Raw genomic sequence first — 21,533 nt, forward strand, 5'->3', positions numbered from 1 at the left:
TCAAACTTAGACTGGCATGCATCAATTGCATAAAAACTGACTCAGGTGTAGCATTTACACACTATCCTTTCCCAAAACCATTTGGACAGGTCTCAGAATGCAACTTTTGCCAAACAGGCAGTCCTTTCATAGTATTTCTCTTTTGCATCTCTGGGGAATACCAGAGAGTTAAAAAGAGGGGGATGAAATATTAGCTTTCTATTTAACAATAGAACTACACCAATGGACTTGGTAAAAACAAAACAAGGGCAACACTTGTACAATTAATGGCAGGGTCTGAAACACCTTGGGGATCAGGTATATAATTCTTCAAAATCTGCATTACAGGCCGACAGGGCGGTTAAGGCAGCGTTTAGTACGCTTGCCTTCATCACTCTGTCCTTTTGAGTACAGGAGTTGGGACATCATGTTGAGGTTGTACAGAATGCTAGTGAGGCCTCTTCTGGAGTAGCACATGCAGTTCTGGCCATCCAGCCTGAGGGAGGATATTATTAAATGGATGGGTCAGAAAAGATTTACTAGGATTCTGTTGGGAATGGAGTGCTTGAGTTATAAGGACAGGGTGGGACATTTTGCAATGGAGTGTAGGAGGTTGAGGGGGGGAGCCTAATAGGAGGTTTATAAAGTCAGGGGTGGCACAGAAAAGGTGAATCACAAAAACATCTTTTCCCAGGGTGGTGGTGGAGCTCAAAACGAGCAGGCACATTTTTAAATGCGAGGAGAAAGTTTAAAACAAAATATGAGTCAACTCATTTTTTTTCTCAAAAAAGACAGTGTGCGGTATGAACTGTCAGATGAAACAGTGAATGCAGGTACAATTACAACATTTAAAAGAAATTTTGATAATTAAAACGGACTTTTCAACCTAGACTGGCATGCATCAATTGCCTAAAAACTCACTCAGGTGTAGCATTTCCCATTCTGGGAAAGGTTCAAAGGAACATGGGCCAGATGCAGGCAAGTGGGACTGGTCTAGGTTGGGAAACTTGGTCGGCATAGATTAATCAGGCTAAAGGGTCTGTTACCATACTGTATGACTTTAAGGGCCCCAGGGATGGACAAAAATTATAATGCTCGTCAGCCAGTGATGCTCAAGGCCTGAGTGAATAGCAAAAAGTTTCAACTGCTGCCACACAGCACCAGGAAACTGGATTAGATTCTACCATATTGTGTGGAGTTTACACATTTTCCCTGTGTCTGCGTTGGTTTCCTCCCACAGTCCAAATATGCACAGGTTAGGTGGACTGGTCATTCTAAACTGCCCATAGAATCCAGCAATGTGCAGGCCAAGGGGATTAGCCATAACAGATACAGGGTTACCAGGTAGGGGCTAGGCAGTCAGGTGTCGGTGAGATGATCTATGAAGGTCGATGTGGACTCAGTGGCAAAGGCTGCAGGGATTCTATGCTTTCAGGAGGTAAGTACATCTATGGAATCAAGGAATGGCTATCACATAGAAAGCATCCATTTGGCCCACTGAGTCCACACTAGCTGTTGGCAACAGCTATTCAGCTTGCACAATTTCCTCTCCCTTACAGGGGGGGTCCAACAAAATCTTAATTGGGCTTCTTATTCAATTGTAACTTTTAGAAAGGAATAGAGTCTGCCATACAAAGGCCATACCCGAAAGAGAACAAAGCTTTTCTTTAGCACATCATTGGTATCAGCATCACATTGGGAGTTTAATATTAAAGTAATTTTAGATTATATAGGGGCACAATAGATTCAAAATACTATGTTACAGCTCATGAACACAAGTTTTAGTTTTGATCTTGGAGAAACAATGGCAAAGATTCAGAATTTAAGCCTTGGTCCAATTAAATCCACATTTTCTGGACTAGTTTAAAAGTTACTTGCAACTAAGTTCATGCTACATTCCATTTTGAAGCTGATATACGGATTGCTAAGGGCAAACATCTTTTTATCATCACCTCAAGTTCACAATACAACAAATTCAACATTTCCTGTTCTGATTCACTGGGCATTTTACTATTTCAATTTATCTTGAGGTCTTTTGGTGAAAGAAAATATATACAAGTATTGAAGACAATACTACAGCCTTTATAAAATTTAAAGGCTTACTTGAGAATATACTTGCTCTACATCAAAGCTTGCACCTAACATTCTTCCCACCTTTGACTGTTGTATAATAATGTGGCAACATGCACTAAGGAATGTAATTATGAAATTTAAAAAGTATATTTTAGAGACTTGGACTAAGGGCCATGAAACAGCAGCATAAAATCAGAATTATTGGCAACAATAACAGGTGACTCCATGCTAAACTATAAAAATTGACACCAAAAGATTAATATTGTATTAACCTACCAAAAACCAAAAAAAGTGCTGCCTTTCAAAAAAAAAACTGTAGTTTCCAGGGAATGCCAGCCTTGTAATTTAGAAAAACTTCACAAATTCAGTCTAAAAGCCATTTAGAGAGGAATAACAAAATAAATGCTGTCAATTAGGTGATAAAAGCTGCAAATGACTGCATTTAACCTTGTGGTTTGCAAGTTCTGGCCTGATTTTCATAGCAAGCGAATGAACATGCCAATTTCATTTATGGGAATCTCAGATTTTCAATCCATAGTGCACAAATTCTACCCCGTATAAATTAAACTATGACTTATGTTGACCAAAGCTAAAATATTACATGGGATTTGTTTAAAAACTTCTGATCAGTCACATCTGTTGAAGCTGAAATTGCTTCACATACAATTGCTTTCTCAAAACCCCTATTAGTTTATGTAGCTAATCTGCACACACTTTGGCCCCTCAAAAGGAGGGAAACTAATTACAGGATAATTTGCATTTCATAACATAGGTTGATCAGAAGAAGTCAGGAAGGCCATGGTCCATCTCCAAATGGCATCAGAAATCTTAGGAGAACACAATCTGATTTTTATGGTTCACCTCAATATTCAGTGCGGTAATCCCTCAAAGCTGAGGATCACAAACTTTATGATAAGAAGGTGCATGTCATTTTTAGCACTTAAGGCACGAATAGTAACCTTACCTTTCTGACATCAATGTAATGCAGCTAATAGTTCAATTACAGAGTATCAGTTATAGGAAAACAACAAGCAAGTAGTCTTGCATGTAAAGGTGACAAGAATGAGAAACAGAGATAATGGGAACTGCAGATGCTGGAGAATCCAAGACAACAAAATGTGAGGCTGGATGAACACAGCAGGCCAAACAGCATCTCAGGAGCACAAAAGCTGACGTTTCGGGCCTAGACCCTTCATCTGATGAAGGGTCTAGGCCCGAAACGTCAGCTTTTGTGCTCCTGAGATGCTGCTTGGCTTGCTGTGTTCATCCAGCCTCACATTTTGTCGTCAAGAATGAGAAACAGAACACCCACATTAACTTCAAGTTTTATGCTTGAATAGGTTCACTTCTGCAGAGTTTGGCCTCACGTTTCAGTTCATTTGTTCTAATGGAGGCTCTTCACGAACATCCTTAATACTAAAAGGTAAGGCAAAAGTTCAAAACAAACTCACCAATAATAATATATTTGAAGATATAGGAGTAGTTGTATGGTGCTGTGGCCATCTTGGCTCTATTTATTTGGGAAAAGGGAAACAAAGAAAACCACAAAATTAAAACAGATGCACCCAAAATCCAGAGTGTTAAAGCTACAATCATATGTACACAGAGCATGCAGAGATACAACTATCTTGGACAGTTGTCATGACTGGTCATTGTATATAGGAAATTTCAAACTATACACAAAAGTAAAACACAGACCTACTGTGGCACTAAAGTTGCTTTATACTTAACCTTGAAGATACTCCAATATTCCCCCACCACCTTGTCTATTCAGAAAACTGACACATAATATGCATTAGAGATAATGGGAACTGCAGATGCTGGAGAATTCCAAGATAATAAAATGTGAGGCTGGATGAACACGGCAGGCCAAGCAGCATCTCAGGAGCACAAAAGCTGACGTTTCGGGCCTAGACCCTTCATCAGAGAGGGGGATGGGGAGAGGGAACTGGAATAAATAGGGAGAGAGGGGGAGGCAGACCGAAGATGGAGAGTAAAGAAGATAGGTGGAGAGAGTATAGGTGGGGAGGTAGGGAGGGGATAGGTCAGTCCAGGGAAGACGGACAGGTCAAGGAGGTGGGATGAGGTTAGTAGGTAGATGGAATTTTTGCAGGAGACTGATGTCCATTTCAAGCCCACCGACTCCCACAGCTACCTAGAATACACCTCCTCCCACCCACCCTCCTGCAAAAATTCCATCCCCTATTCCCAATTCCTCCGCCTCCGCCGCATCTGCTCCCACGATAAGACATTCCACTCACGCACATCCCAGATGTCCAAGTTCTTTAAGGACCGCAACTTTCCCCAGTGATCGAGAACGCCCTTGACCGCGTCTCCCGTATTTCCCGCAACACATACCTCACACCCCGCCCCCACCACAACCGCCCTAAGAGGATCCCCTTCGTTCTCACACACCACCCTACCAACCTCCGGATACAACGCATCATCCTCCGACACTTCCGCCATCTACAATCCGACCCCACCACCCAAGACATTTTTCCATCCCCTCCCCTGTCTGCTTTCCGGAGAGACCACTCTCTCCGTGACTCCCTTGTTCGCTCCACACTGCCCTCCAACCCCACCACACCCAGCACCTTCCCCTGCAACCGCAGGAAATGCTACACTTGCCCCCACACCTCCTCCCTCACCCCTATCCCAGGCCCCAAGATGACATTCCACATTAAGCAGAGGTTCACCTGCACATCTGCCAATGTGGTATACTGCATCCACTGTACCTGGTGCGGCTTCCTCTACATTGGGGAAACCAAGCGGAGGCTTGGGGACCGCTTTGCAGAACACCTCCGCTCAGTTCGCAATAAACAACTGCACCTCCCAGTCGCAAACCATTTCCACTCCCCCTCCCATTCTCTAGGTGACATGTCCATCATGGGCCTCCTGCACTGCCACAATGATGCCACCCGAAGGTTGCAGGAACAGCAACTCATATTCCGCCTGGGAACCCTGCAGCCATATGGTATCAATGTGGACTTCACCAGTTTCAAAATCTCCCCTTCCCCTACTGCATCCCTAAACCAGCCTAGTTCGTCCCCTCCCCCCGCTGCACCACACAACCAGCCCAGCTCTTCCCCCCCACCCACTGCATCCCAAAACCAGTCCAACCTGTCTCTGCCTCCCTAACCGGTTCTTCCTCTCACCCATCCCTTCCTCCCAACCCAAGCCGCACCCCCAGCTACCTACTAACCTCATCCCACCTCCTTGACCTGTCTGTCTTCCCTGGACTGACCTATCCCCTCCCTACCTCCCCACCTATCTTCTTTACTCTCCATCTTTGGTCCACCTCCCCCTCTCTCCCTATTTATTCCAGTTCCCTCTCCCCATCCCCCTCTCTGATGAGGGGTCTAGGCCCAAAACATCAGCTTTTGTGCTCCTGAGATGCTGCTTGGCCTGCTTTGTTCATCCAGCCTCACATAATATGCATTGATTGCAGCCCAAACCTTCGGGCAAGCAGCAGGGAGGGAAAGTGGAGTTTTGGGTCAGTTTTGCTCTGCTTTACCTATATTTCAAATCCTATGACAGCAGATATGGCTTTTATAGATTCAACCAGTTAAACAAACACATACTTAAAAATGAAAATCAAGGTGATCATTGAGTTTGTGGTGCAGAGGTAGTACCCTAGTTAAGCCAATCCCAAGTTCAAACTCCCAAAATGCTGAGTGACACCTTCACAATATATCTGAATTGGCTGCTTAGAAATATTTCTGAAAAATATACACATGCACAAACTTGGTTCCAACTTAATGGGTTACAGTAATTATGCACTAAACCGGACATCCTAATTTTAGATGTTTCTCAGCACCCTTTATTCTTTTAAACTTCCAGTTTTGTGATGCAGTGGTCGCATCCTCCGAGACCGGGGAGATCCAAGTTCAGGTCTCATCTATCTTTTAAAGGGCGTCATGACAATGTTTGAGCATGTTGATTAAGATCATGAAAAAAGTTAACACATCTGCTTCACTAATCTCTTTTAGAGAAAAAAATCTGACCCTGGTTTTTTGCATCTATCAGACCCACAGCAATGCTGACTTTGTTGTCCTGCAGAATAACCTGACAAGTCACTCAGTTGCATCAAAACAACTATTGAAATAAAAACCCATCAGACATCAGAACAGGGGTAGCTTTGGAAAAGCTCTTGCACACAACAAATAACGCTGAATCTCATTTTGCCAAAATGTTCTGTTCTCCATTTTGAGCTTCGAATGTGGGGACACTTAAATGGTCACAGCACGTCTTTTAAGCAGGATTTTTGTATTTTAAAATGGTTGGGGTGGAGAAAGAGGAAGTGAGAATGATTTCTAGGATTTTGATCTAGCAACAATAGTGCAATATAACTAGGTCCCTACAACATGACTTGAATGTCTACATTACTAGTTCAGTAACAAGACCATTATGCCACTACTACCAGTGAAATGGCACTGAAAAAATAATCGGCAAGTTTAGCAGATAAAAGCCTATGGGATCCAGGTCAATTTAAAAAACCACACAGACCATACCCATACTAGTGTATAGGCTGTAGATACATCTACCCATGACAGTTATCATAGAATGACCACCAGACTATTCCAAAGAATACTTTCCATCTGCTTGTGGGGATGTGATCACTGTGCTAAATGGGACAGACTTCAAAACACTTGATAATTCAAGGCTGGGCATTCAGGAAGCATTGAACCATCAAGACAGTGGAATTGTGCTCCAAACACCATCTGCAACCTAATGGCCCAATGCTTTCCCCACTCAACCACTAAGACCAAGCCAAAGGATCAACCCTAGTTTAATGGACAGTTCAGGACAGCATACCAGGAGCAGCACCAAGCATTCTAAATCAAAAAGGTGCCACCCTGGTGAAGCTAACAGAACTACTTGTATGCCAAACAGCATTAGCAGCAAGTGAGACAGACCTAAGCGATTCCACAACCAGCGATCAGATATAAGCTCTGCAGACCTGCCACATGGGAGGGGAGGCAATGGCCGAGTGGTATTATTGCTGAACTCTTAACCCAGAGACCTGGATTCAAATCCCACCGCAGATGATGGAATTTGAATTCAATAAAATAGCTTGAATTAAGAATCTAATCATGGCCACAAACACACGGCTGATTGTCAGGAAAAAACCCCATCTGGTTCACTGACATCCTTCAGGGAAGGAAATGCCAAATGCCATCCTTACCTGGTCTGGCATACATGGGACTCCAGACCCACAGCAATGTGGTTGACTCCGAACTGTGCTCTGGGCAATTAGGGATGGACAATAAGTATGGCCTGGCCAGCAACATCCTCCTCTCATTTACAAACAATAAAGTGGTGGACAATTCAACAACTCACTGGAAAAGGCAGCCTATCAAATATCCCTATCCCCATCCCCAAATGGTGAAACAGCTCAACTTAATCAGTGTAAAAAAGCTGAGGCAGAGGCATCAACAGCAATCTTCAGCCAGAAGTGCTGGGTTGATGATCCATCTGAACCTCCTTCAGTGGTCCCCACCATTACAGATAACAGTCTTCAGTCAATTCTACTCACTCCATGCAGCAGAGCAAGAAAGGACTGAAGTGTTGGATACTACCAAGGCTACTGGCTCTGACAACATTCCGGCAGTAGTATTGAAAATTTGTGCTCTACAGCCTGCCACTCTACCAATCAAGCTCTTCCAGTTCAGTCACAACACTGGCATCTACCGGACAATGTGAAAAATTGCCTAGTTATGTACTGTGCACAAAAAGCAAAACAAAAAAATCAACCTGGCCAATTACTGCCCCAGTCTATTCTCAATCATAAGGTGATCCAGGCTTCAACAGTGCTTTCAAGCAGCACCCGCTCAGCAATAACTTGCTCAGTCTGCTTCTTGGAACATTCAGTTCCTGACCTCAGCTTTAAATTGGATAAAATTCACAAGCTAAAAGACGTGACTTTTTGCCGCTTGCTTGATGTATTTAAGTCAAATTAAAATAAAATGCTAATATATTTGATAGTCTCTGTACTCCCTACCATGCACAAAATACAGCCCAGCCAAAAATCATTCTGTATCTTCCCATTAAAGAGGCCACACTATTTCTAATAATTCCCATTACTTTAGTGTTTATAATTAAAATTTCAGCAAGTATAAGGATGACCAAATGAAGAGGACTCAAAATTGTTGAAATTTAAACTTGCACTTGCATTAGACAAAACAACAAATAAAAAAAATCACTTAACAGAAAGCTGGCTTCCCATGTTTTATTGGTTGGCTACAACACTCCCAAAAAAGCTCAATCACTTCATGAATGAAATCAGGTCACACTTCTCACAACAGGATTGTGGGATTTTGGAACACCCAAGTTTGATACTCAAAACTCCCAAAAGAGTGTTGTCAAGGAATCAGACCAAAAACCTGTCAGATTAAATGTGGTGGTGACACAACAATGAATCCAATAGGTAGAGTGACTAAAAGGCCAAACTTCTGGCATTTCCAAGACCCTACACTTTTTTCTTCAATCCATCCCAAGTACTCCTTATCAGACTCCATCTGGCTGTCATGCTCTTAACCAACAAGCTGCTCCCACCATTGTCCCAGCAGTAAATCACTACAAAGACATAACGACAGGGACTCCTGATCTAGCAAAACACATGCACTGCAGCATACTGAACACAAAACAGAAATGCTCCAATTCAAAGTACAGCAATCATGAGCAACAAATGAAGTACAACTAAGCATAATGCGAACAAAGTAACGTTAGAAACAGCACTGTATTGAAATCTGGTGATGTGAACATGTCAGTGTTGTCAGTTAGCAATTGTATCCATTTATCAATGAAGCAAAGATTATGGACATTTGAGACTCAAGGCTCTAGACTTCAGTCTCAGACTTGTTTATACAAGAGATTCAGTTGGTCAAATGAATATTTTAAATTAATCATCGTTTTGACCAGTTCTTTGCTATTGTACTGAACCCTTAAAAAAGTTTTTGCAGAAAACAATCATTCCAACATATGCAGTCATTCGAAGTGATCATCTTCATTTATACACCATTTTTAAAAAACACTATCCATTTTTAACTCAAAAATTCATTGCAGTTTGACTGCCAAGTGATTCACTGTGCATAGTTCACATCACAAAACACAATCATTTGAGTCAGAACGGAGCGTGAAAAAATAAGCAAAGATCCACTACAGTACAGATATTACTGGACCGTAGGACCAGAACATACTACAGGCACATGTCCAACTTAATTATTGGAACAGAATTCTCAGAAACACTACACTGAGCAAAGAAACTTCTGCAACACCTGGCTCCGAAACATTCCACATTACCTTACCATGACGGCCAGTTTATTGCCCCAAATTTCCATAATACAAAACAAACAAACACATTTTAATCACATTCTCTCAGTTCTACATTCCATTACATTAACTCCTTTGTATACCTTTTTAAAAAAAGAAAAAGCAAAGCTAAAAAGAAATCTGATCCCTCAGCTAACTCATTAAGTCAACCCAAAACTTATGACTAATTATGCTCCCCTGCCACAAGGCATTTGGGCATTTACATCCTTAGCTGCGCATTAATGAAATAGTAATGATAGCAGATCAGTGGAGAAAAGCACAGCACAGACTGAAGTGGGAGCAGCAGTGGCCAGTTACGAAGGATAGAGTGGGGCAAATTGATCAGATAATCAAGGTTGTACGATCTAAGAAGATTATCTACATTTTAAAAAAATCTACAGCATAGATCCAGCTTGGATACATTGCATTAAACATTTCATCTCAGCATACTAAAATCCTGAAATGTTTTATTTTAGAATTGATGTTTTATATTAGAATCAGTGTTTAAAACATAAATGGAGGATTCGAATTACATAAAAATGAGAATTTAAATGAGGTGCAATAATTTAGGATAAGGAACCTGAAGTTATGCAATTATTTTATACTTTTTCCTACACCATTAAATATTTACTTCATTCAGTATCTCCAGAAAACAAAATATTCAAAGCTTCTATTAATTACTTTGTTTTACCATATTCAGATAATGCCACCTGAAGAAAAAACCTCAGTCTTTTCAAAAAGATGCATACACAGTTCAATCTTGAAAAACAATCGAGATATTTCTTGATTTGTCCTGAAGCTAATAATTAAAATGTTGAGGTCAGTACTAGAATCTCAGAATTTGACAGCTATAGCTCCAAATTTCAATTCAGCTTGCAACTCTCACCACTTCATAATGTAGCACTTTGAGAGCATTTGAATGGCAAGAACTAGAAGTTAAAACAGCGTTAGAAATAGCTGACATCAGCTTTTGCCTAGAATTTTGATATTAAATGTAGGGCTAATGGTCAAAGTACAGCCTTCAGTACATTCCAACAATAATTTACATAAATCCATTCAGTCCTTTTGCATCATGTTTTTGGTTAGCACAACAGGAGTTAAATTATCCTGTGTCTATGCAAGGCATTTTCATTACTATTATGTAGCCCAGAAGCAGTGGCTCTTAATAAGAAAGACCGCTCGTAAAGTTGCTAGAAAACTGCATTACCTCTTCAGCCATCATGACAACATTGCTATTTATCAGTTAAAGATCCTTTCTGAGCAGTTTCCCAAGTTGTTATCAGACATCTCTGAAGCAGTTGGGACTTGAACCCAAGCTTACTGGCCCAGAACAAGGAGACTACCACAGCGTTGCAAAAGTACTTACCCAGTAACTAGATGCAACATCCAAACCACCAGGTTAAAAGCTTAGCTGGAATTTCAGGCCTACAAACCCCAGAAGGTTCTAGGCATCAAAGCATTTCTGCACTCCAGGTGGGATGTTTCTCTTTTTGGAACTGGCAATGAAACTCTTACCATTTCAGATCGTCTGTATTGCTAAGTACACCACCTTCAGATACAGATTTCAGCTGTCTAGGCTGCAAAGATACCACTTATAGCAAGAGGAAATTCAGCCATTACCTCATGTCAGCTTTCCATGGCGTGACCCGAATCCCACTCCTCTGCTCAGTAACAGTAGCCCTGCAATTCTAATTTCCTTTTATAATCATTCACCACACATGCAGCAAGTTGCAGGGCACTGTCACACATCACATAATAAAAAAGTCCTTGTCACATCACCTTCAAAATCTTGTCCAAAGTCTTTATTCTGGGCTCCCAGGCCTTGAGCAACCCTAAAAATTCACTTGTGACACACGTAATTGTTGGCCAACATTTAGCAGCCATCCCCAGTTGCTCCTGAAAAGGCAGTAGTAAGCTGCCTTCTTGAATCACTGCCATCCATGCGCAGTGAATTAGTCTACAATGCCATTAGGCAGGGAATTCCAGAATTTTGATCCAGTGACAGTGAAAGAATTACAATACATTTCAAAGTCAGGATGGCGAGTGGCAGGGGTGGATTTTCAGGCAGTGGTATTCCTATGAATGCACCTGTTGCCTTTGGCTCTCAGGATGGAAGTGGTCATGGGTTTGCAAGTTACGAAGGATTTCAGTCAATTCAAGCAGTACATCTTGTAAACAATCGTAGTTGTGCTTACAGCGTCAGCCGTGAAAGGAGTGGTTGCGGTGCCCAGCAGGCTGCCCGTCACTGATTCCACAAGTCACAATTTTGTCAACTAGTCTTGTACTTTGTCAAAAACACTCTGGATATAAAAGGATAATTATAAATTGCAGCATTCCCAAACTACTGTTTTTTTTTTAAAAACAATTAATTTCATTAGTCCAGAACGAACTGGCTTCCAAAAACCATCTTTTGTTAACCCCACATGCCTGTTGACATACTTCCAATTTCTCTGAAACCTTATTCAGCACAGAAGTCCAAGACCACTAACTTGCAGAGACAAGTCACAACACATTTGGATCAATATATTTGAGTAAAGACGTTATTCAATGTCGAGAAGCCACTGAGGTGACCCCAGAGTACAAGATGGAGATTGATCAGGAAACAACTGCACTGATTTTTACTTGAGTACAACAAAAACCAAGCCAATAATAGGGAAAAGTTATATTTGATTTTGTCATGCATCTTTAGTCATAATTTATCATGGTGGTGGCAAATTTAGTGGCAACTCCTAGACATACAAAGCTTATTCTGGTAGCAGAATTCTACAAGTCAGAAAGCCTTATTACTGATTGTAGGTAGGAACAGAATTAGTTTACCATCAACACAGCATTAAAAAATGCTCCAAGATGGTATGAAAAATGCGAATAAACACTTCTATTCCTCAATATTAGGAAGCCCTGCCTGGTACCAACTCCACTTCCAGTATGGAACTCAGTCACAAACATCTCAGTAACGTCACAAGAGCAGCAATTAACAGAGCAGCATTGAACATTTTGTTCACCACTTCTCACTGCCCTATCACCACTTTTTCTAGTAAAGAGCACACCACTAATTCTCTGGTACTGCATCCCAGGGTCTACACTTTACAGTGACCTGAACAGCAAGTTAGTTGCCCATTTGCCAAGATTTCTTTCAGACACATCCTTTCCTCCACAGTGGAGATGGGGAAAATCTGAAGCAGGAATCCCAGATGATGTTCCTCACCTAGAATTCAAGAAAACCTTGAAATTATGCCATTTTAAGAAAACATTTAAAAGACGCTAAAGTCACTGGCATAAAATAGAACTTAGTGGGGTGCTACTGAAACTCAATTCCATGCTTTCTATTTTTAAAGAGAGAGTGCATGAGTATTAATATCACGAGCACAGGTTAACAAATTGGGATCCAATCTGACCAACTTGCTTGCTAAATACAACTTAAAAGAAAGTTGATTTTACTTTCCCAAAGAAAAAAGTAAGATGTCAAATGCTGCACTGAAACTCAACTTAAGCTAGAATTAATACTCTTCAGCCAGAAAATTGTCAATGTCCTCTTGTAGCACCACAGCATGAAAATCAAGGCTGGCACTCCAGTACAGTAAGTGCTGTATTTCCTTTTGGATGATGTGTTACGCTCTAGGTGTTGCCTACCCTCTTGGATGAATGCAAAAGATATCCTTGCATGATTTCAAAGAGTAGATGAATTGTCACTAGTATCCTGGCTAATAATTTCAACGTTAAAACAGACTACATGTTTATGTCACATCACTGAGAAAGCCTGCTATGTGTAAACTTGGTTGATATTTTCTACATTACAATGGTGACTGCATTTTAAAAGAAAAAAATACCTCAGAATGCCAAAGGATTTTACAGCTAATGAAGTCACGAAAAATAATACATAACTAAATCAAAAACATTGTACATTAGCATCACTTGCCTTGAAGGAAACTTCAGATATTCATTGCTCATACACCTTTACCATTGCAGATTATTCTAGTACAATGAGATATTATAACCATAGAAATTCATTATCCTTCAAACTTGAGACAGCTGTAGGAGGAAACTGTTGTATGACAAATAAAGTCAAATTCAAATACAATCCAGATGATGATATTTGCAATAGTGAACAGAATAACAGTTAAAGTTAAACCTTAACGTTAACATGCTCGACATAAACAAAAAACATTGCAATTTGTACCAGTCTATCCTACTAGAATTAAGATAGTCAAGAATAGATCCCTTCATACAAGGGAGGGAAATATCAAGGAAATTTTTGACAGCAAATTGAAAAACTGCAGGTTAAAGAGGATTTAAATGGAACCAGACTAAAACTCAAGTTGCAGTCTCTCAAAATATACAGCTCTAAGCAATCAGAGTTATAATAAATCAATATAATGCTTACTGTACTATATGCAATTGTAGCCAAAACAGATTCCCATCGATGCGCTTCATCTCACATGAAGCTGAGATAGCAAAGCAAAGTTACCTCCCTTTGATACCATTTAAAAATAAAAACTGCAAACTAGTTAGGACTATAAATTCTGAATAATAAATTTAAGTAATGTTTATCTCACCTCCTTCAATGCTTCCAGAAGGAACAATAGTTAGTCTTAAACCCAGCTCCCAATTTTACAAGATCAGCTGTGGTGCATCCCACTGGAATAAAAGGAGTCATAAATGAGGTCAAAAGATTGAACGCTATAAACTTAGCCAACAGTTTGAATACAAACAGCTATATTCATTTTATTTAGATCTACTTTTGGATCTATAGATCAATTAAAATACTTAATACTCAAGTTATTTATTTGGTGCCACTGATCAAGTGTCTAGCAACTACTGCCCTCGGTGCTGTCTGAACTTGCCAATACACTGCAAAATTTACTGAATACACATTTAAACAGCCAACATTAGACAACTCAGGTGATCTAATTTTTTTGTATCAATGATGCAAAATCATATCAATGATGCACAGATTCAACATAAGCTTTAATCTGCACTCAACGATCCTTTAAACAACTCATCAGGGCTTCCTAATATTGAGGAATAGAATTGTTTATTTGCATTTAGCATGCCATCTTAGAGCATTTTTAATGCTGTGTTAATAGTAAACTAATTCTGTTCTCACCTACAATCAGCAATAAGACTTTAGGACTTGGTTAACCTTTTATCAATTACAGAAGGTTTACTTGTTGTTTTCTCTCCACAGATGCTGTCTATCTGCGTTTTGTATTTTGCGAAGATTTCTGCCATCCACAGTAGTTTTCTTTTCCATTATAAGGCACAGTCAGTTGAGCGCAAACTACCACATACACTCATTGACATTTAGAACTTTCAGTTAAAAACCCACACTGCAATGCCTGTAGAAATGCTTAACAAATAGTTCAAGTTTGAGACTCTGCTCCAATAAAAAGCAACTGCATGCTAGCATACTTAATACTGGTATGCTTCATGTCAATGCTTTTCAAATTTGCACATTTAGCACTTGATTCTCTATCTGTACTGAATTCTTTTAGTGAGATTACAAAGAAAGACTCAATCTTATTAAGATATCTGAAAGATCCACCAGCACCACAACATGAGTGATAAACAGAGTAATGATGATTCCCTGTACATGAAATACTTTGGAATATTCCAAGGGACCCAACATAAACAAGTTTTAACATTTACCAAGGAACTAAATACTTCAGCTGACATTAACTATCAGAACAGAAAACTACCTCTGAAAGAGGTCAGTATGATATTAACATTTTGGAGTCACACAAGGCAATGAATAACCAAAAAGCAGCACTAAGCAACAACTACGCTGTGGTTATCAGAGTACCAAACCTGACAAGGAAATGTTTGCAGCACAGACTTTACTTGCCACCTAGCAGAGAATATAGACAAGAAACAGAAATTAAATCTGAAAGAAAGTCAATGACTAATATGCCCAAGTCACAGAAAGAGAATTTTCAAAGCATACCAAATACTGCTTTGTCTGACATTGTTCACTATTGTCACAATTATCACAAGACTGACTACATACAGCATGCCAGAGGAGGCATAACTAAAACAAATTTATTAGTTGGTAGTTAAAATTTAACCCAAAATCTGTTTCCTCACTGAATTTTACATATAACAATGCATAATTTTGTATTACAAACTTAGCATCGAGAAGAAAAAACAGAACTTTTATAATTGATTTCAGACTCAAAATCCACCCACATTCAAGGTGAATGATCAGTAATAGTGCGATTACCAACATTCCACACCCATTGACATGTCTATTCCAAACTCCTATTACATTAGGATTAGGGCAAAGAGCCAACAGTAAATTAGCTTTGTTTAACACAAGATTGCCGATATGCAGTTGGCACAGCAGAACTCTAAGATGCAAACAATACATATTAACAAAAAAAACACTAACTGGAAGCATTTTCTGTAATCTTCCACAAGAGCATTTTGAAAACTTATGCTATTAAATTTCAGCCAAACAACTGCTTTGTCAGCACCATGGAAAAATAATCCAACATCAAGTACTTGAGGTAGTTCTGTATCACTACAGCACTCACACATACTAAAAGAACCTTAACAAAGGGTACTGGATTCCCATTATGTTTTTTCTGAAAGCGATTAGTGAATTCAGTATTCCGATTTAAATTCAAAAAATGTGAATTATTATGGGTCAACTACACAAATCGCTGCACTGATCAATGTAAAAAAAGACCCAGGCCGCGATTTATTAGGAACACTGAATGATCACAAATGTGCCACAATTGACTACTTTCCAGTGGCAGCAGAGAAAAAGCAATTTTTTTTTTTTAAAAACAGTAGATAGACAGAACCTATGATTAGGTTATGGAACAGATGTGAAAATGAATATCAAAAACAATAAATCACAAAGAACAGACATAAGGTGTAGAACTGGATGAACACTGGCTGACATTTCAGGCCCAGACACTCCTCCAGAAAAATCATTTTAAAGGGTCTAGGCCCAACACATGAGCCTCCCTGCTCCTCAGCCCACTGTTCATCCAGCACTACACCTTGTTACTTCAGGTTCTCCAGCATCTGTAGTATCTACTGTCTAACTTAGAGACAGAAGCATGCCTTTCAACATTAGTGGGCTAGATTGAGATCTAGGGTGATGGAATCAAGACCTAACCAACATCACAAACAGAACTATTACCTTTCTACTGGCTATAAGGATCCAAAGAGAAAATTACTTCAAGTCTCAACGTAGCTCACAGTGGAAACTGGCCTGTAGCACGGATCTACCCAATTTTATCTAGATTAGCAATCTCAGATGCCACAAGGCTGTTGGTCAGATTCATAAAAACATGGCAAACTGGTGGGGAAAAAAGTTCTAACATCTGGGCTAATACCTGCTGGGCAGAGATTAGCAAGCTTTAAAACTGACAGTACTACACTTGAATGTACTTGGTAAGATTAGAGAAGCTGGGGTTGGTCTCCGAAGAGGGAAAAGTCTGACAAGCTAGGAGCTGAACTAGCCATGTTCAAGGGGAAATTGTTCCTATTAATGGAGTTTTCCAGAGCTACACAACACAAGGGAAGAGCAAAGAAGCTAAAGGCAAAGGATTTTTTGCCCTTTTTGTAAACACCAAATGTTTAGGATAAAAAATATGGAGTTGGAAAGCATAGCATGACAAGGCAGCATCCTCGGAGCAGGAAAGTCAGTGTTTCAGGTTGGAAAGAGCTGGTTACAACCTGGGATGCACTGCTGCATAGTGATATGAAGGCAGATTGAACTTTGGTTCTAAAAAGAACTAGACAGTTATCGGAACAGAAAATATTTGCTTGGCTACATGCAAGAGCTAAGGGGGCACAAAGAGAGTGGGATGAGGAGATTTGTTCTTGTAGCAAGTCAACACTGAAATGTTAAGACAACTAGCCACCTTCAGTTGTCATCAAGTTACAATTCTGCACTAACTCGTTGACTAATCAGCTTTTTTCCAAAAGCTTTGATGAACGTATTCATTCCTTACCAAAAGTAAATTTATTTCCCCAACTACAACTATCCACATAAAAATAGCCTGTTTCATCTAGCCTAAAGTTACAACTTTCTATTGTGTGAAAAACTATGGCAGATACATAATACTTGCCACATTCAATTTCCTTTTTCAAAGTCATACATGTTCTCATTAAATTGGACTCATTAATGCATTAATTTAAATGAAGCCTGTCAGATCCAAGTTTCCTGCAGTGCGAACTGGTGCACTCAACCTATTGTTCACGACACAATTTAACTCAACGCCCTTAAAAAGAAACAAATGATTCAGTACTACAGAGAAAAAATATATTACTAGACATGCTGGCGTTTCAGTATCACTCATGCTTAGAACTGAAACTATTATCCAAACGAACGATAGAATTATGCTAATTAGACATTGCGATTGAACATCATGAGGATTTGCCGTACGAGTAAGAAACCCTTACAAGACAAAATACTAAACAAACATTTTACTCCTGCCAGGTTAAATGGTTGCATTATACGGCACGCATTCCTGCTAACACCGATAGTTCAATAAAATTGAATTCAAATTGCAGGCGGACTCCAAATTCACGCGATGTAGCCTGCTTTTTTCGGCAAGAATTCCTTTCCCCACCCAAACTGGCATCAGTCCTTCACAAATGTCAGCTGGATGTTGCTGTCAGGCACTTGCCCCACGGAAAAAACCCGAATTGTTACATTTAGCTTTTTTGGGGGGGGGGGGGAAAGAGAAGAGAAAGAGAGAAACAGGAGGCATTTATCAGGCTTCTCGCCTTTTCCCTCCCACAGGCAGCGGTAAAAAGGGCAAGGCCCACGGTAACTGGGGGCGAAGAGGGTTTAAAAACAGGAATCGATACACATACACAGAGGCTCAAAGGAGGAGAGCTGTCAGGCCAAGCGGGATCTGCCGGCAGGAAAGGGGAGCGGCTTCTTCCCCTCACTGCAAAGAGAGGCTGAGCAGGCCCCAGGCCAGCCTTCCGGGATCAGGCAGCGCTTTCCAGCGCATCCACCACACAAAAGGCCGCTGAGGAGGAAGAGGAGGAGGAGGACGAGGAGTAGCCCTCCCTGCCTTCCTCCTCCAGCTCCACACTGAGCACTCACCTCCTCCCAGCCGCCTCACAACCGCACCACCACCCACCGCCCCTTTCGCCTTGCCTTCCCGGCTTCTGCAGACCTCCGCGAGTAATCCTTGCCCGATCTTCGTTTCGGTTCCCCGCGCGAAAAAAAACAAATAAAAATCACTTCGGAAAAGTCTAAGCCCTCCGCAACTTCCAAGATGGCGCCTCCTTCCGACGGGGTTTCCTGCGGCACGTCACAGGGGCGGGTCAGAGGTCAGCGCCTTCAGGTTCCGTCATTCATCGTCTTCCGCCCAGAGGCTGGGGTTCTTTATGCATTGCGGCTGGGACGTTGGTGTCGTTGGTGTAGCTTTTTGCAATGTTCATATTTCAGAATTTTACTTCCCGTTGCCGTTTAGAATTGTTGGAATCGTGCGCTCGAACTATTGACCATTTAATTTTCCTTTTTTTAAACAAAAACAAAGTCACAATATCAAGTGTTCCCTACCTGCAATTCTGATTGCAGCTGAGTTCTATCTGCTTTAGCAAGTCCAAAGTGATCACATTAACATTCAGCATTAACTTGGGTTTCACATTGATTGGCAAGCATCCGTCTGATATTGATGGGAAAACGAAACACATGGGAGAAAGGAATATGAGATATCGTAAGATCATAAAGTTTACTTCATTAATGGTGCCATGAAATTACTATATATTGCAAAAAAAGTCTGAATTACTCGTGCATTAGGGGACTAACATAGAACATTACAGCGCAGTACAGGCCCTCTAGCCCTCAATGTTGCGCCAACCTATGAATCCAATCTGAAGCCCATCTAATCTACACTATTCCATTATCGTCCATATGTTTATCCAATGACCATTTAAATGCCCTTAAAGTTGGCGAGTCCGCTACTATTGCAGGCAGGGCATTCCACGCCCTTACTACTCTGAGTAAAGAACCCACCTCTGACTTCTGTCCTATATTTATTACCCCTCAATTTAAACCTATGTCCCCTCGTGCTAGCCATCACCATCCAAGGGAAAAAGGCTCTCACTGTCCAGCCTATCTAATCCTCTGATCATCTTGTATGTATCTATTAAGTTGCCTCTTAACCTTCTTCTCTCTAACGAAAACAGCCTCATGTCCCTCAGCCTTTCCTCATAAGACCTTCCCTCCATACCAGGCAACGTCCTGGTAAATATCCTCTTCACCCTTTCCAATGCTTCCACATCCTTCCTATGATGCGGCGACCAGAATTGTACGTAATACTCCAAGTGCAGCCACACCAGAGTTCTGTACAGCTGCAACATGACCTCATGGTTCCAAAACTCAATACCACTACCAATAAAACCTAACACACCGTACACCTTAATAACCCTGTCAACCTGGGTGGTAACTTTCAGGGATGAATGCACATGGACAGTGAGATCTCTCTGCTCATCCACACTACCAAGAATCTTACCATTAGCCCAGTACTCTGTGTTCCTGTTACTCCTTCCAAAGTGAATCACTTTTCTGCATTAAACTCCATTTGCCACCTCTCAGCCCAGCTCTGCAGCTTATCCATGTCCCTCTGTAACCTGCAACATCCTTCCACACTATCCACAACTCCACCGAATTTAGTGTCATCCGTAAATTTACTAACCCATCCTTCTACACCCTCATCCAGGTCATTTATAAAACTGACAAACGGCAGTGACCCCAAAACAGATCCTTGCAGTACACCACTAGTGAACTCCTGGATGAACATTTCCCATCAACCACCACCCTCTGTCTTCTTAAAGCTAGCCAATTTTTGATCCAAACTGCTAAATCACCCTCAATCCCATGCCTCCGTATTTTCTGCAATAGTCTACCCTGCGGAACCTTATCAAACGCGTTACTGAAATCCATATACACCACATCAACTGCTTTACCCTGATTCACCTGTTTGGTCACCTTCTCAAAGAACTCAGTAAGGTTTGTGAAGAATGACCTGCCCTTCACAAAACCGTGTCGACTATCCCTAATCAAATTATTCCTTTCTAGACGATTATAAATCCTATCTCTTATAATCCTCTCCAACGTTTTACCCACAACCGAAGTAAGGCTCATTGGTCTATAATTGCCAGGGTTGTCTCTGCTCCCCTTCTTGAACAATGGGACAGCATTTGCTATCCTCCAGTCTTCTGGCACTATTCCTATAGACAATGACGACATAAAGATCAAAGCCAAAGGGTCTGCAATCTCGTCCCTAGCTTCCCAGAGAATCCTAGGATAAATCCCATTCAGCCCAGGGGATTTACCTGTTTTCACACTTTCCAGAATTGTTAACACCTCCTCCTTATAAGCCTCAATCCCATCTAGTCTAATAGCCTGTATCTCAGTATTCTCCTTGACAACAATGTCTTTTTCCTGCATGAGTACTGACAAAAAATATTCATTTAGCGCCTCTCATATCTCTTCGGACTCCACGCACAACTTCCCACTACTGTCCTTGACTGGTCCTAATCTTACTCTAGTCATTCTTTTATTCCTGACATACCTATAGAAAGCTTTAGGGTTTTCCTTCATCCTACCTGCCAAAGACTTCTCATGTCCCCCCATGGCTCTTCTTAGCTCCCTCTTTAGGTCCTTCCTGGTTAATTTGTAACTCTCGAGCGCCCTAACTAAGCCTTCGCGCCTCATCTTTACATAAGCCTCCTTCTTCCTCTTGACAAGAGATTTAACTTCTTTAGTAAACCACAGTTCCCTCGCTCAACCACTTCCTCCCTGCCTGACAGGTACATACTTATTAAGGACACGCAGTACCGTTCCTTGAACAAGATCCACATTTCAATTGTGCCCAGCCCCTGCAGTTTCCTTCCCCATCCTATGCATCCTAAATCTTGCCTAATCGCCTCATAATTGCCGTTCCCCTAGCTATAACTCTTGCCCTGCGGTATATGCCTATCCCTTTCCATCGCTAAAGTAAACATAACCAAATCGTGGTCACTATCACCAAAGTGCTCACTTACCTCCAAATCTAACACCTGGCCTGGTTCATCATCCAGTACCAAATCCAATTTTGCCTCGCCTCTTGTTGGCCTATCTACATACTGTGTCAGGAAACCCTCCTGCCCACATTGGACAAAAACTGACCCATTTAAAGTACTCGATCTATAGC

General features: G+C 41.0%; 1 protein-coding gene across 8 annotated transcripts in view; it reads right to left on the reverse strand.

Moving 5' to 3' along the window:
• LOC125465397 (ras-related protein Rab-14) overlaps positions 1 to 18,645 on the reverse strand; it is a 33,722-nt gene extending 15,077 nt beyond the window's left edge. Inside the window, exons 1-3 of one of the 8 annotated variants that reach the window (XM_048558831.2) lie at positions 18,507 to 18,645; positions 13,917 to 13,998; positions 3,504 to 3,562 (exon numbers count right to left, since the gene is read on the reverse strand). In XM_048558831.2, coding sequence (XP_048414788.1) covers positions 3,504 to 3,555 — 52 coding nt within the window. In that variant the 5' untranslated portion in view covers positions 3,556 to 3,562; positions 13,917 to 13,998; positions 18,507 to 18,645. Of the gene's footprint in view, positions 1 to 3,503; positions 3,563 to 13,916; positions 13,999 to 18,195; positions 18,359 to 18,433; positions 18,453 to 18,487 lie in introns of those variants that run through there. The other 7 variants (XM_048558829.2, XM_048558832.2, XM_048558830.2 and 4 more) reach the window with 7 other exon arrangements.
• Positions 18,646 to 21,533: the final 2,888 nt, after the last annotated feature.

Source organism: Stegostoma tigrinum, chromosome 29 (genome assembly GCF_030684315.1).
Source record: "Stegostoma tigrinum isolate sSteTig4 chromosome 29, sSteTig4.hap1, whole genome shotgun sequence".
Taxonomy (NCBI): domain Eukaryota; kingdom Metazoa; phylum Chordata; class Chondrichthyes; order Orectolobiformes; family Stegostomatidae; genus Stegostoma; species Stegostoma tigrinum.